The 15,128-nt window shown below is 48.2% G+C and overlaps 1 protein-coding gene across 4 annotated transcripts in view; it reads left to right on the top strand.

The window, feature by feature from the left end:
• Positions 1-14,735, top strand: part of LOC4804516 (uncharacterized) — a 68,702-nt gene extending 53,967 nt beyond the window's left edge. Inside the window, exons 1-3 of one of the 4 annotated variants that reach the window (XR_004468673.1) lie at positions 3,384-3,420; positions 4,810-6,705; positions 11,361-14,735. Coding sequence is in view for 1 of the 4 variants with exons in the window: in XM_001361030.5 (XP_001361067.4) it covers positions 11,361-11,470 (110 nt within the window). In the remaining 3 variants the exon portion in view is untranslated. Of the gene's footprint in view, positions 1-2,909; positions 6,706-11,360 lie in introns of those variants that run through there. The other 3 variants (XR_004468672.1, XR_004468671.1, XM_001361030.5) reach the window with 3 other exon arrangements.
• The last annotated feature ends 393 nt before the right edge of the window (positions 14,736-15,128 follow it).

Below are 15,128 nucleotides of genomic sequence, written 5' to 3'. Positions count from 1 at the left end.
ATCCAGCCACTCACACTGGCCCTCTCGCCCTTAATCGTTTTTCCACCGACACTTGGGGGGCAGACTGGGGGCGGACTTAATTACGCACGTATGGCTGTTTAAATTGGGTTTACTGGCGGTGTGTAAATGTTAGTTTTATGTTAATTAACTATTGTTTATGTCAATTAAGCGAGGCGTTCCGCGGGCCCTGTTGTGTGCGGTTGGCTGGGGTTGAGGGGCGTAGCTAAATGAGATACAAATTGTGTTAACTTGGGCAAAGAAATGGGAAATTAATATACCGCAAGGTGGCGAGAGACAGCTTAATAGGGTGCTACATTTGGGAACCACTAAGAGCAACTAGAGAAGGATCAAATGCATATATGTATTTGCAACAGGACCTTTTTGTGGGGTTACATATCACAGTAGAGCTTTTGACCCTAACACGATACCGAAAAAATCTCCTTTTCTAAACGGTGTCTAGGATTTGCAGAGAATTCGTCTCAAAACTTAAACTGCTCCGAAATGTGACAAGTCGAGACACAGGATCCAGCCAGAGAAGGCCATGAACAAAGCAGTCACTCTCGACTCCAGCAGGCTTATGTTCGCTCCTTGCCACACTTTCTCCTTGCCACTGCCTCCCTTTGGATGGCAAACCAGTCACAGAGGTTGCCATTGACAATGGTATATGGTTACAAATAGACGGTACGCATCAGATAGCAGGTGCTCCGGTTGCACACTGAGGAAAACGCCTTCTTTTGGGACATGTATTCCCAATACTAAAGCATTCTTAAAGGAGAGTTAACCCTGTCAACAATTGAACTGTTGTGTGCGCTTTTCACAGTGTACATAGATATGTGTACATATTTCTCCGCATAGGCGCTGCCGCCCTGCCCCAACCCGCCCCAACCACAATTCATTTCGCTTAAGCTCCGTTAAACATATTTAAAGTACGTGATGTTAAGTGTCTTCTGGGCATTTGGACTCCAGGCCCCAGGCTGAGCAGTCCTTGAGCGGGGGTCTTTACCTTCTTGCATAAGCAAATTTTAATATGTTTAACTCGTTTTTGTTGGGGAAGAGGGTGCCAGGAGCATGGGGAGTGGTAAGTTTCAAGGGATCGGCAGAAACTTCTGGCGTTAATTTTTAACAAGCTTCGTTTGGGCATCATTTGAGAGCCGAGAGCTTGCCAACGTACATAAATGTCATCCGTGGAGCGCTCATCCATCAATGAGCTTTGAAAAATTAACGCTGCGAGTGGCACTGCCAAAGGACTTTCGATCCACGACAGAAGGAAGGCAGGCGGAGAGGATGAAGGGATGGATGGATGGGAGTGAGGGGGCTTGTGGCCTGTCGATTTAAATTATGCAAAACGTTTCGTACGATTCCCCGGCTCTGGTGCCGAGGCTCGGTCTGGGCCTGGACCTGCCAAAAGGTATGCCTGAATGATGAATTATATTGGCCAACGAGTTAACGCAGTTGGTAAAAAGTAGGAGAGGGAGTGAGGAGTGGGATGGGTGCTGCGGGTTGGGAATTGTGGTTTGTGCAAACGATTCTGGCATTTCCATAGATTAAATTTGATTAGAGTCCGCTACGTGATCAACTTATGGCCAGTCGGCCATCGTAAAAGGGTTGTAAAGTCATGACACAGTGGAACCACAACTAAATGGATTACCGTTTTAATAATTTATAGCAAAATTTAGTGGAGAGAAATTAACATTTTGTGGGCAATGCAAAGTGGAACTCGATTTCGGTGATTTAGGTGATTATTATTGAAAGTTCTTATGGGAAACTAATGATTGGATCGTGACAGCGAGCACGTGATCCGCCCTCAGAGCGCAAACAGTGTGCTGTAACAGAGAGCAGCTGTTAAAGCAGAGCTTTAACCGGGAGCAGTAACAGGCTGTTAACCTGGGGTGTTAACAGCGATTAGGCTCTGTTACAGAGAACAACTAAAGCGTCAATCACCAGCGAGCACGCGATCCGCTCTCAAAGCGCAAACAGTGCACTGTAACCGATAGCAGTAACAGGCTGTTAACCTGTAAACTGTTAACAACGCTTTGGCTCTGTTACAGAGAAGAACTAAAGCGTGAGCTTATTTGTAACGGGGCAACAGATTACTCATGAACAACACTTCTTCACCGACTGATTTTTAGCCCTTCAGACACTTATAATTGACAGCGAACTAAGTTTTATTGTTCTCCAATTAGATAAGATGAGATAATTGACTCGACTCAATTAGCAGCTGCTTTGGCGCATTCTTTTACTCTATTCCACTAATACTCTTGTCCCCCACCCATTTGGTTTGCTTTCCCTCTGTTTTCTGCTACTCTCTGCCCCCCACACACACTCTTGCTGGCTTTCATTCATTCACCTACGACTCTACGATTCTGCACAAGGCACACACACCTTTACACTCGTACACCCCACAATGCATCAGTCACCACCGCCAACCACCGCCCTGCAACCACCCAAACCCTCACACCCCACACCCCACCCGCCGTCCAGCTTGCTAATACTTTTTTACGTATTTCTCTCTTTACTTCTAGTTGTGCTTTTGTATTTGCCAATTTTAATGAGTGTAGAAAGCAAATTCAAAAACTTAAGAAACAGAAAACAAAAACAATATAATACAAAAAAAAACTTTAGCAAGAATAACACCAACAACATCAACAACAACACATTATAAAGAATTTTTTACAACAACAACAAAAAAGATTGTTTCAAAAACTCATTTCAACAATAACTACAAAAAGCACGTATACACAATGTGACAATAAAATAGAGAGAGATAGAGAGAAAGAGAGAAAGAGAGAGAAAAGAGAGAGCGCACAAAGAGGAATCCAATTGCACGAACTAGAATGAGAAAAATTAACTGAAAAATCATCATCAACAACAACAACAACAACCGCAAGAACACCAGCAACAGTGATAGAGAAACGCACAAGCAAAAAAGAAAACACCGAAATAAAATGCAAATAATACCAAAATTAATACAAAATTAATACCGACAAATTACCAGCTGCAGCAGCATTTTTCGCTCGTCCTGTCCCTTTGCTTGCCGAATGCCTTTGCACTACCACACTCTTGGTGTTCCCGTCGTAGTGTGTGAGTGTGTGTCTCTCTCTGTGTGTACCTCCCACCAACAACACCACCTCCACCGCCACTACCACCACCCCGCTAGCCACATATGTATGTGTCCCGCATCCGCCCCACGCCAAACCCTCGATCGGTGTACGTTTATGTGCGTGTGTGTGTGTGTAGCACCCAAGTAGTTACCACCTAGAGAAATAGAGCACGCACCCCACAAACACCAACAAATCCACCAATCAGCACCACCTTCATAAACCACCGTTAAGAAGCAGCAGCAAACAACCAGAAGAAAAGCAAAAGCAAGAGAAACCACCAGCACCAGCACCACCACAGATTGTGGCAGCCTGAAGGCAGGTCAGTGTCGTCGTGTCGGGGGCACGACAGTAGAACCAAACCCGATCCGACCCGACCCGCAACCAAATCAAACCGAACCGAACCGAACCGCTCCAAACCGAATAGAACCATCCACAACCAGTCCTGGTCTTCCTTCCGATCTGCTCCTCCGATATCTGATCCTCTGATACCACCAAACCACATACCAGCACCACAATTGCACATTACTACCATAGATACCCCAGGCAGTACTACTACCGCATGGAGCGCGGCGGCACCAGCGGTGGTCAGCAGCATCAGCAGTCGTCGCAACATCAGCAACAGCAGCAGCAGCAATCGCACCACCAATCGCACCACCAGCGCCACCAGCATGTGGTGGCCGTGCACAGCTATGACCCCTATCTGACGGCGGGAGGGGCGGACGAGGAGCATACCTCGGGCACCTCGTCTTTTGACAATCCCGCCACCAAAAAGAAACCACCCAAGCTAAAGCCAATCCATCGATCCCTCTCCATGGCCATCGACAACTACGCCCCCGCCACGTCCTCCGTATCGATGGGAGATCTCGGTCTGGACATGGATCTCGATCTTGAGCTCGACATGGAGCATGGCATCCTCATCAGTGAGCAGCCGCTGATCCATCGCTCCGCCTCGCCGCTACCCCTTTCCAGGTCGGCAGTCGCCCTCCATCCTCCGCAGACCCTTGCCCTCCCAGCACAACAGCAACATCTACCCCATCCAGCCCCCGGTATCCAGCGCGCTGGCAGTGGTGCCCTTTCCCCAGCTCTCTCTGCCCGCCAACAACACCATCACCACCTCCTCCAACAACAACAACAGCTACACCATCAGCAACAACAACAACAACAACAAAAACTACACCACCAGCAACAACAACAACAACAACAACAACAACAGATGCATCTGCACACTTTTCAGCATTTGGCCGCACAGGCCGCTGCTGCGAGGCATACGCAGTCGCAATCGCAATCGCAATCGCACCACCAGCAATCGCACCGCCAACACCCCCATTCGCATCCGCATTCGCATCCGCATCCGCTTCCGTCGAGCTCACCCACCTCCCACGCGGTGAGCCCGGTGCTCGGCCAGGGCCAGCAGCAGCACCAGCACCAGCAGCAGCACCGCCAGCAGCCGGACATTTATCTGGTCAGCAGCAGCAGCCTGGGCGATGGAGCGGGCTTGGGTGTGGGTGTGGGTATGGGTATGGGTATGGGCATGGGCCGCTCGACGTTGGGAGGGAGCACATCCCCCATTCAGTTCATCGATGTGGACGATGTGCCCAACCCGACGGTCGTCGCCGCCCAACGCCCGACGATGCACACCCACCCGCTAAAGAAGAACATGTTCCGGCGCTCCGACACTATTGACGTGCATCCGTCTACCAATTTTCAGATGAAGAAAACGCATTCCTTCCACGCCCAGCAGGATCCCGCCGCCCTGGACCAGATACAGTTGGCCGTGGCCTCCGGATCGGCCGCATCCAGTCGACGCACCAGCTCGGTGCGCGGCAACTTCCTGATGCCCGGTCCGCCAGGAGGTGCCAGCGGTGGCAAGGAAATCTCGCGTTCCCCGTCGCCCAGTAGGCGGGGCTGCCGCTCGCATCGCTCTTTTAACGATCCGGGTCGCAGACCCAGCACGAAACCCGAGTCCGTGGTGGAGTCCCAGATCCGACATCCCTCGCTGAACGACGACCTCATGGAGCCCATGGACGGACGGAATCTCTTCCCCCCCACGAACCTATCGCTGGAAAACGAGCTCTTCGTGGAGTCCCGCTCGCGCAGCAACAGCCACACCAAAATGGAGGAGCTGGGTCTCGCCCAGCTGACTGCCGCCGCCGTGGCCGTGCAGAGGCTGCGCAAGGCCTCTGGCTCCTTCGAGGGGGCTGTCGACGGCGGCCTGAGCAGCCACACCGCCACCCATCCGCCCGCCACCTCGAGCAGCGTCAAGCAGAAACGTGAGCCGCATCCCCACTCCCGCCAGCAGAGCACCCACAGCCTTGAGCTGGACGGCAGACCCTCGACATCCGCAGCGGCGGCGGCGGCCGCAGCGGCAGCAGCAGCGGGCGGAGGCCATCCCCTGCAGCTCCACAGCGCTGCGGCCGCGGCCAGTGCGGCGTACCACTTCAAGAGGGGGGCACAGCACGGACGCTCGCTCTACCTCTCGCCCAGCAACCTGGAGGAGCTGACCGTGCACCGGCCGGGTGTCCTGGCGGCAGCGGCCGCCTTCCAGGGCACCAACGCCAGCGCGAGCGTGAAGCAGGCCAAGGCTCTGCACAGCGCCAGCATGCGGCTGAGAAGCTATCGTGAGACATTGAGCGCGTCGAAGAAGTCGAAGAGCTTCATCGGCGACGCGGGAGTAATGCAGGGAGCCCAGGCGGACGACGACTTTGAGCTGAGCTCACCCCACCGACGGAACAGTCGTCCGCTGTCGACGGCAGTTCCCAGTTCGAGCGTGAACCTGGACGAAATCAAGCGCAGTCCCCGTCCCATCTCCATCTCTGCGTCGGCGGCGGCGGCCGCCTTCATCGACGAGAAGCGACCGAGCTTCGAGCGGAAGTCCTCGCTGAGCTTCGACCAACACGAGCTGGCGGACGCAGCCTTCGCCGCCCAGGTGCTGCGACCCTTTCACCACAAGCTGGCAGCCGGGCGGAAAGGCTCCGTGGGCGGGGGCTCGCACAAGCTGAAGAAGAAGTCGCTGAGCGACGAGACCGACGAGGACGAGGAGGCGGATCGCAAGCGCAAGCGCATCGTCTGCATCGTCCTGGCCACCGTGCTCCTGTGCCTTGTATGCGCCAGCGTGTTCGTCGTCGTCGTCACGCTCACCTCCGGCTCGGGCCAGTCCGGAAAGAAGGCGCACTCCTTCAGCAGAGACACCCCGGTCCACTACACCGGCATGCGGCCCTCATGAACTCCAACGCCCACGAGGATGCTGTCGAGAGTAACCGTCGTCGTCGCCCCCCCAAACAGTTGTTGTCCCCACCCTCTGATGAGATTAGACTCGATTTCGTTTGCAATTTGGCTTTCGCTTCCGCTTCGATTCCGTGCTTTCAACGTTCTTCCTCCTCGTCGTCGTCCCCCCTGTTCCTGTTGGTTCCTGTTGGCAAATTGGGTTTCCTCTGTGCCGTACCCCGGGTCCGGCTCCAGCACCGGCTATCGCCATGGCTCGGACACTGATTCCCCTCAGCCGGATTGCCTAATTGACGTTGGGCCACTGCCCACAGTAGGAGGAGGAGGAGTAGGAGCACCAGCAGCAAGAGCAGGACATTGAGCTGCAACAATCGATTTGCCTGTAAGTAGGCAATGCCTTTTGTGTAAGGATCTCTAACTCCCCGATGACAGGGCCACCCGGACACGGTTGTGTTATGCTGTGCGTTGCTCAAGAGTTTTAACTTTTGCTTTATTTAAAATATCTGTGATAAATATTTAAGCTTTGAAAGAAAACTAAAAACTAAAATCGTCGGTTGTGTGCCGTGGGGGAATTGAAAGACTTAAGCTTTTAAAAATATATTTGTACGTGTTTCTCCGAGTGCATTGTCATCCCCCCCTAGAACCAGCAACAACTTCATGCAAATCATTGAACGAGGTCAGGCTCCAGCTTTTGTCCATTGTCAACCATGCAACACACTCACAAACATCCCCTAACACGCACACACACACCCACAGTTACCACAGAAGACAGTGTGACGAAGCATCATGGCCATATGTTCTTATAGACCATAAAGTTGTGCAAATACAAATATGCCAGCATGCCACCATGCCACCAGGCCACCATGCCATTACCCCCGCAAAACACAAGGAATTCTCAAATATTGAGCTGGCAAAAGCTCAGCAAAATCCCCGAGCATTACATAACTGACTAACTGGCTAACTGGCTCCTCTCCCAACCTGACTGCCACACACGGACAGCACGCCACACAGGGCCTTAGCCTGGGCCCAGACACGCACACAGGCATACAAAATGATACTGTACTTACTTTGCCTTGACTTTAATGACTCTGGCTGCAGCAGAAGCCGCAGAAGGAGCCAGGCAGCAGCAACAGCAGACAAAGCCAAACTAATCAGCACGTGTATGTGCGTGTGTGCGTCTGCCGTGAGGCACAAACAACGGTAAACCGTCTCCGAGGGGGAGTAAGTGGATGAATGCGTGTGCGAGTGGCCGAGAGACAGGCCTTGCCGAGGAGGAGGACCTTTCCCTTCGTCATCCTGCTCACTTTTTATGCTCTCGCTTAATAGTTATGTTTGTGGTATGCGTACCGCCAACCCCACGTGTGTATCTGTGTGTGGGTGTGTGTGTGTGGGGGTTTGCAGCATCATTACGGTACGGTACAGTTGGTTTCCTTTTTTTATTATTACACTGGCTTACACTGGTGTCGGTCGTCGGTCGTCGGTGCAGAGGAATATTCCAACTCGTCTCGTACACAGCCTTAATTTTGCGTTGACGACATGGAAACTAGGTTACTTTTCCATGAGTGAATGGCTGAAAGTGGGACTGGGACTGGGACTGGGAGTGGGAGTGGAAATGGGGATGGGAGAGTGAGAGTGAGAGCGTGTAGAATGTGCAACAAAAAAAGTAAAAAACTAACAATTGTTTATTATGAAAAGCAAAAGGCGAAAACCATCCATGCCAATGACAGTGCCCGCGCTCAGTTGGCTTCAATGGCCTTGCCTTGCCAACTGGCAGCTGCCGCCCCCTGTTGCCACCCACCCCCCTAGTGCCGCCACTACCAAAGCTGACGATGTCCCACATGACCGCATGACGGACCAGTGGCAACAAGCATTTGCAGCACATACCAAAACAGGCAAGATATTGACAGTTCCATGTGGGCACACCACAAAAAAGTCATGGTGCAACCTTTATATGAGGAGAAAAGAGAGAGGGAGTCCCAGTTCTATGTAGCCTCATTGAAGAGTAATCTAGTCGCCATTCTGCATCTTAGATTTTCCTCTTTCCACTGCGATTTATTCTCAGTTAATCAATCGTTGAAGCAGATAACAATTTTCAAGAACAAGATGTAATACGAGGTGATCACGCAATTAATATCCACTATTTTATCCGCAATAGCAATTAAAAACGATTGTTTTCCATTCCGAATTGAAAGTCCACCTGTTCTATTATTTCCATTCCATGGCTTTGCATTTTCCATGCCATGTTTCTCCAGTGGGTAAAATAGTTAAAATGAAAGCCCATGGGGGAGAGTGGAAGCCAGAAAAGTGCATCGATAAATTCAATTTAAAGGCACAATAGTAGAAGGCAGCAATTCCCAGTCCCAGGCAACTAATTAGTCCTCGCCCTTCATCCGCCAGGCCCAGGTGTAGAGGCAGTGGGTGGGGATGGGGGGCAGCAGTTGTGGGGCAGCAACAGGCTAGAAGAAGCAGCGCCAACAAAAGCAACTGTCGAGATAGTTAGGCTGGGGAACACAACGGGGCGAGGGAGTAAGGACATTGGAGCAGAGAGCTTTTGCTTTCAACACCACATTTATAATTAAACAACATGAAAGACAAAGAGCCACAGAATGATTGAGCGAGACTGAGGCAAACCCCAAGAATAGAAGGAAAAGGGCGACCGAGGAGACAGGGGAGGGTGTGGCAGAAAGTTGGTCGGCAGCATTTATGAGCGCCCCATAATGGCTGTTAACAATTTAACTTGTTTACCTGTGGGAAAGTTATATGTTAATTGGTCTCTCACAGTGCTTCCCCCTCGGCCTCCCCCTTCCCGCCTCCCACACACCAGCACGTGCGCACTGACACGCGACCGGGTAGGCCGTGCTGCCCCCAAACGGACACGCACAGGGCTGAGCAAATGTCCTTAGAGGAACGCTGAGTGTGGCTCGACTAGGAGTCATTCTGTAGAAGAAGCCACATGGCAGATATGATAAAAGCGGGCCTTAGTCGTTTATCACACATAACCATTCAACGATAGGTTGTAAAAATAGTTGGTAGTTCTATGGGTAATACCTACAGATTCGAGTTTGAAGACCACGCTGAAGATATCCGTCAGTTAATGATGCTTTAATCTAATTCTAACGACAGCACGGAGCGCCTTTTTAATGATGATCATGAATATGAATACAAAATGGGGACATTGTGTCCAGTTAGTCTCTGGTCATGCCCCTGCAGCCGGTGGGGAGGCCAAGCCGAAAGAAAGACGAGGCAAGGGCATTGTGCTGAGTAGCTCATACTTGCCCCAACAGCAGCAGCAACAAAGCAGCCGCAAACAGCACTTGGCCAAGTGAATAATGGCAGGCATCATCACCTGGGCCACCAGGCCCCCATTCTGCCCCCATTCTGCCCCTAACCGTACCCCTACCCCTGCCCCTGCCCCTGCATCTACAGCCCCTGCAACCTGCCTTCCTGGGCATTAACACGTTGCGATTACGCCTCATAGCCTATGCAAAGGCACAAGCACGGGACCGAGAACGGACCAGGGGATTCATGCCTGGACAGAGTTTAGCCATGGTCCTCGTCCCCCACCCTCTCCCCCTCTCGCTCTCTCTATGTGTACTCTATGTGTACGTATGTATGAGTGTGCGGCCTTTGCTCCACTTACACATATTAGTTTGATGACGACAGCAGCAGCCATGTGTGATGCGGCTGCATCCAGACTGCAGTTGCAGCACTTTAAAGTCGCCTTCCGCTCCCCCCTCCCCGCTCCACACTCCCCACTCACCATGTGGCTGCCACTGAGGGTGTTGCTGTTTCCGTTGCTGCTGCTGCTGAAGCTTAAAATGTTATTACTAATTTTTGCAATTAAATGAAAGCGTAAATGTTGAAATTACTCAAATGTTTCCACTGTCCTTGCCTCTGTGTGTGTATGCGTGTGTGTGTGTGGGTATGTTTGCGCTTGTGTTTGTGTTGGCTGGTTTGGTGGCCTTTTAGGGCAAGTATTTTTTAATTAAATTTCTGGTGCGAGCTCATTTTGCAGAATGCCGGCAACAAAGTGCAGTGGAAGGCAGGCAAAAAAATTAGCAATTCTACAAGGCGAGGGGAGGGACTCCATGGAAAGGGGAAGTGGAGTGGCCGCCGAGACTAAGCAAATCAATCAAATTACAATTGCGAATGTATACTATATATTGTAGATGTAGCCCCAGGGGGTGGGGTGGGGGGTCATGCTATCAAACTCCTGGATGGACTGAAGCAACAACTGTGACCTGTCTGTAAATGTACAGATACGAGTGTATCTGTGTGCGTTTGTATTCGTGTGCTTGTGATTGATTGGCAAACAAATTTTGACACTTTACACAACACCAACAAGGAAATACTCGTACAGGACTCATCCCCATTCCCGTTTTCCATCGCCCATCTCCCAATTCCCATCTACCAATTTGTTCAGCGTTAATTAAAACTGCTGTAAAATGCACAAAAGCGTTGAGCAAACAACAACCGCGACGACAATCCGAAGGGGGGAGGGGTGCCCAACACAAGGCAGGGGCAGGAGCACGTGACAGTGTGTCCACAACGAGGGCGGGGGGTGGGGGGGAAGACACATGCTCGAACAATACGTACATACATATATCGTGTCATATCCGAGCGCGATAACCAAAAACAAACGAAATACAAAAAGTGGAAACGGACACGGGAACGGAAACGGAAACGGCTGCCGTAACCGTAACCATATCCATAACCGAAACACCGGGAAATGCAACACGAACACACACAGAAATAATGTTGGACTGTGCTTAAAGTAAATAGTCTGGATTGATGAAAGTTATATTCAAGAATTCATCAACAGGCATTTACTTCAACTGCAGTTTAAACGATATGCAACTGGATAACAACGAGCGTGCAGTGAATGTTCGACTAGTATCTACAGATGTCGCATCTGTAGCTTGTTCCATTAGAGTTAGACTTAAGAATTGAGTAGATTTGTTTTTGTGGCATGCAGAGCCCATTATTTACCCTTCCACTGATACTATCCACTCTATCTTCCTCTCTCGCCGTCGACAGTCCGTCAGGAGAACGAGCGGAACATTCGGGAGAACATGGAGCGCACGCGGATGATGAAGAACCGAACGGAGCTGATGTTGCAGCGGCAACAGTTGATGCACGTTCCATAACAACCGAGCAGGAGCAACAGCAGCAGGAGCAGGCCACAATAAGCAGGCGGAGGGAAGGAAGTGACACCCGCCGACTGGGGCAGATGCCACCGGATGAGATACCACAACAAGATGGCTGTGTGTCAGAAGCGGCAACAAGAGTTGTGGCAGTCAAACAGGGGAAGTACTCTTTCCTTCCTTCCTCCAGATGTCCTGCTATCTTCCCCCACCCCCCTACACACAAATGTTATGCGCACAAAGGTAAAATAATAAAACAAAAAAAAAAAAAAAAACAAATCAAAGGAATGGAATGGAGGAGCAGCACTCCGAAGTGCTCGAGAAAAACAAAATGAAGGCAGAAACCCCCCAAGGAGAAATCACTTGTTTTGCATCTAAATGAGAGGTGAGAGGAGAGAGCAGCATCCGGTTAGATGCCCACCATTGTTAGACGATCAGAGGAGTCGCGAATTGAACTAAAGTAAACGTTAAACATTAAACACTAAACACTAAACACTAAAGATTAAACATTAAACATTACACATTAAAGTAAAACCAAAAGTGATCCAGTCTAGTGCTAAGTAAGAGTCAATAGTCAAAAAACGTTGTTAGTAGAGTTGCTGCAATGGCATTGTATGTACAATATAGTAAATGTTCAGGTACAGTCCGATCTGGTTTGCCCACGAAAGATTAGTTTGTTCGATTTGCTTTACTGATGATTTTCTTTTGATGTATTCCCCGAACGGACCAGAAAGGACTGTCTTGTTTGTATCGTAATTGTTGTGCTTGGGGCTTAATCCCTCGATGAGGTTGAGGAGCGACGCCACCACTTCCCTTAACAAGAAAATTGAGCCAAGGTTTCGATTGTTCAGTTCGGATTAACAAAATGGTTTCAATTTTTTGTTTGCTCAAGTTTTCCCATTTGGTTTTTCCTCCTCGAACGGGTGGCGTCGATAGGAAAGTGGAGTTGGTCAATAAACCTATAGTTATGTGTATTTAAAACTATGTTGTTAACTGAAACAAGTACTCCCAAGTAAATGTTAAAGAAAGAAGTAAAGCAAAACACACGAATCGAAACGAAACGAAAAGTTTTTGTAACTCTAAGAACAGGAAGAGGAACTAGGAAAAGGCAAAGGAAAAATACAGTACGAGTATTCCAGAGATACATTTCGAATAAACACAATTTGCATAATGATAACAATAATTCTAATACAATGCATAGCTGGAAAATCCCAAGGGAGCGGAATATTCAATAGTTTCATTCGCATTTGGAGCGAAGAATCGGGGAGAATAATTATTGATGTATAGCATAACTAAATAACTAAATAGCTAACTAAATAGCAGACGAGTAAATAAATGTTAGTAAATTAGCGGATCGATGTGAAACGGTTACTTAAGTGCAAAACGAGCTTGTTGTCGAATTAATTTTAAATGGCATTACATTAAGTGAAACTAAGCTAAAAGGTTAAATGTTTTTTTAGGTGTTCAATGTTGAAATTAATTTGTGGCCCAAGGGGCAGACTCTCCAATTCGCATTGCCCCGGTCAGGTATACATACATACATATATATGTACATACGAGTATATAGTAGTAGGTACTATATATTTTCATATTTCCTATGCTAACTGAGTTGCAGGTTTGACGAAAAATTTAGCTTGAAGCAAAATTCTATCGGTTTCAGCTTTGGACAGCTTGCAAGACCCCCTAGACCACCCCCCCACCCCCCGTCTACCAGTTCCCTTTGAGTGTTGCGCCAGGCGGCAAACATTTTCCAAAGGTTTTGTGACCGAATCTGTTTCGGGCAGTCAATTAATTGGATCTAAACAGATGAAGAAAACGCAGACGGTCCGCGGGGCTTACCATATGTACATACACATACATATGCATATACGAGTAGATACACACACATACGGACACACACATTGGTGTTTCAGGGGGGAGAGGTGTTCAGCTAAGGAAATGAAAAGCTTTAAATTAGCTAAATACAATTTCAGAAATAAACATTGAAAACGCATTAAACCGGATCGGTGTTGAGAGCATTACCAGTGCGATAGACACAAAAAACAACACACACACACAGACAGACACACCGACCCAAGCACAGATACAGAGATAAACAGATTTATAAGATTTGCATTTTGGTCAAGGAATCAATTTCACATTTGACCAGACATCAAATAATGACAAGACACAACACACAAACACACAAACACACACACACAGACGCACAAGAGAAAAAGTACGATACTTAGTAATGGCATTTAGGGGGATTCAGACAGGGAAATGGGAAATGGAAAATGGCAAATGGCAAATCGCAAATGGCAGCTGGTTGTACGAGTATGTATTTACTAGGTTTGCAAAACTAATTTAAGCCGTGCTAAAGCAAACGCATGATGCATGATGCATGATCCATGATTCAGGATTCATGAAGCGAAGAGTCGCCAGAAAGGAAACCAAACAGTTAATAGCTAAAATAAATTGTCTGTAATTATGCGTAGAGCTATGTAAGTGTGTAAATTGTAAGCTGAATTATTATACAACAATAAATAAAACTAACTACAGCCGAGGCGAATCCAGTGAGGAGTACTCGTACATTCTGGAAATACTCATAACAAACGCAAACAGCATATTAAGTATTACAACAATCAAAATTGTTTCCCGCAAAATCAAACTTTTTAGCCTTTGAACGAGAGACTTTGGTGCCCAAATCCATTTTGAGCAATTATTTACAATGAAAATACGAACGCAAAGAACACACACTCACACACACCCACACACCAACACGCAAACACACACACACCCAAATGTAAATAGGAAAGCGGAAACGGATGGGGAAAAACCAATAAATGAATACACCGCATAAATAAACATTAAATTAATTAACAACTGAAATAAACAAAAAAAAACCGAAAAGAAACACAACACATACGCGAAAAAAACTGATAAAACTTCCAACTTGACGCAAAGGAATCAACTTTAACTGTTAATTGTTGCTCAAAATAAACATAAAAGTGGAAATAAATGAAAAGTAAAGCAAATACAATGCATAAATAAATATAAACGAAAAAATGAAGAAAAAAAAATAAAATACATTTGAACGCATTCGACGTTTTATTCATCAAGCAGAAAATGTTGAATCAAAAGCGAAAGCGAAAACTAAAACCGAAATCACAATTGTGTCACATGTGTAGTATATCTCAGAATGTATTTGTAACTGGAAAAGTATTGAAATGCGCAACAAGAATTCAAAAAACAAATGAAAATAAACTGAATTTACAAATGGAAGAGATTTATCTGGGCGTGTACTTCTTTCTTGGGAGGATATTTGGTGTACTTACTTTTCACAGGCCAGAATCTCCGTCCTTTAGTATCCGGGAAGGAGACCCAAGATGACGTTAAAGGATTCCAAGATGGTGGCAGCCAACCTGGCTGTTGAACTGTTCAACAACCTGTTGAACTCCACGGTCCTCGCATTGGGTGCCTAGTAGGACTCGCCCAGGTTCATCAGCTTCACGCCCGCGGCGTAGACCAGGCGGCTGGGTGAAGGAGTAGGTGCTAGCAAACACAGCCTCCAGTTCTGCAAAGAGCCAATAATTGGAGAAATATCCCTGAAGGGGTTCTGCGAGGGCCACTCACCTTTGCCACAGGACTTGATGAACACGCGGCGCGAGGAGACCGGCGG

This window comes from Drosophila pseudoobscura, chromosome 3, assembly GCF_009870125.1.
Source record: "Drosophila pseudoobscura strain MV-25-SWS-2005 chromosome 3, UCI_Dpse_MV25, whole genome shotgun sequence".
NCBI lineage: Eukaryota > Metazoa > Arthropoda > Insecta > Diptera > Drosophilidae > Drosophila > Drosophila pseudoobscura.
Note: the sequence above shows the minus strand (reverse complement) of the source record. Positions and strands in the feature narration are given on the sequence as shown.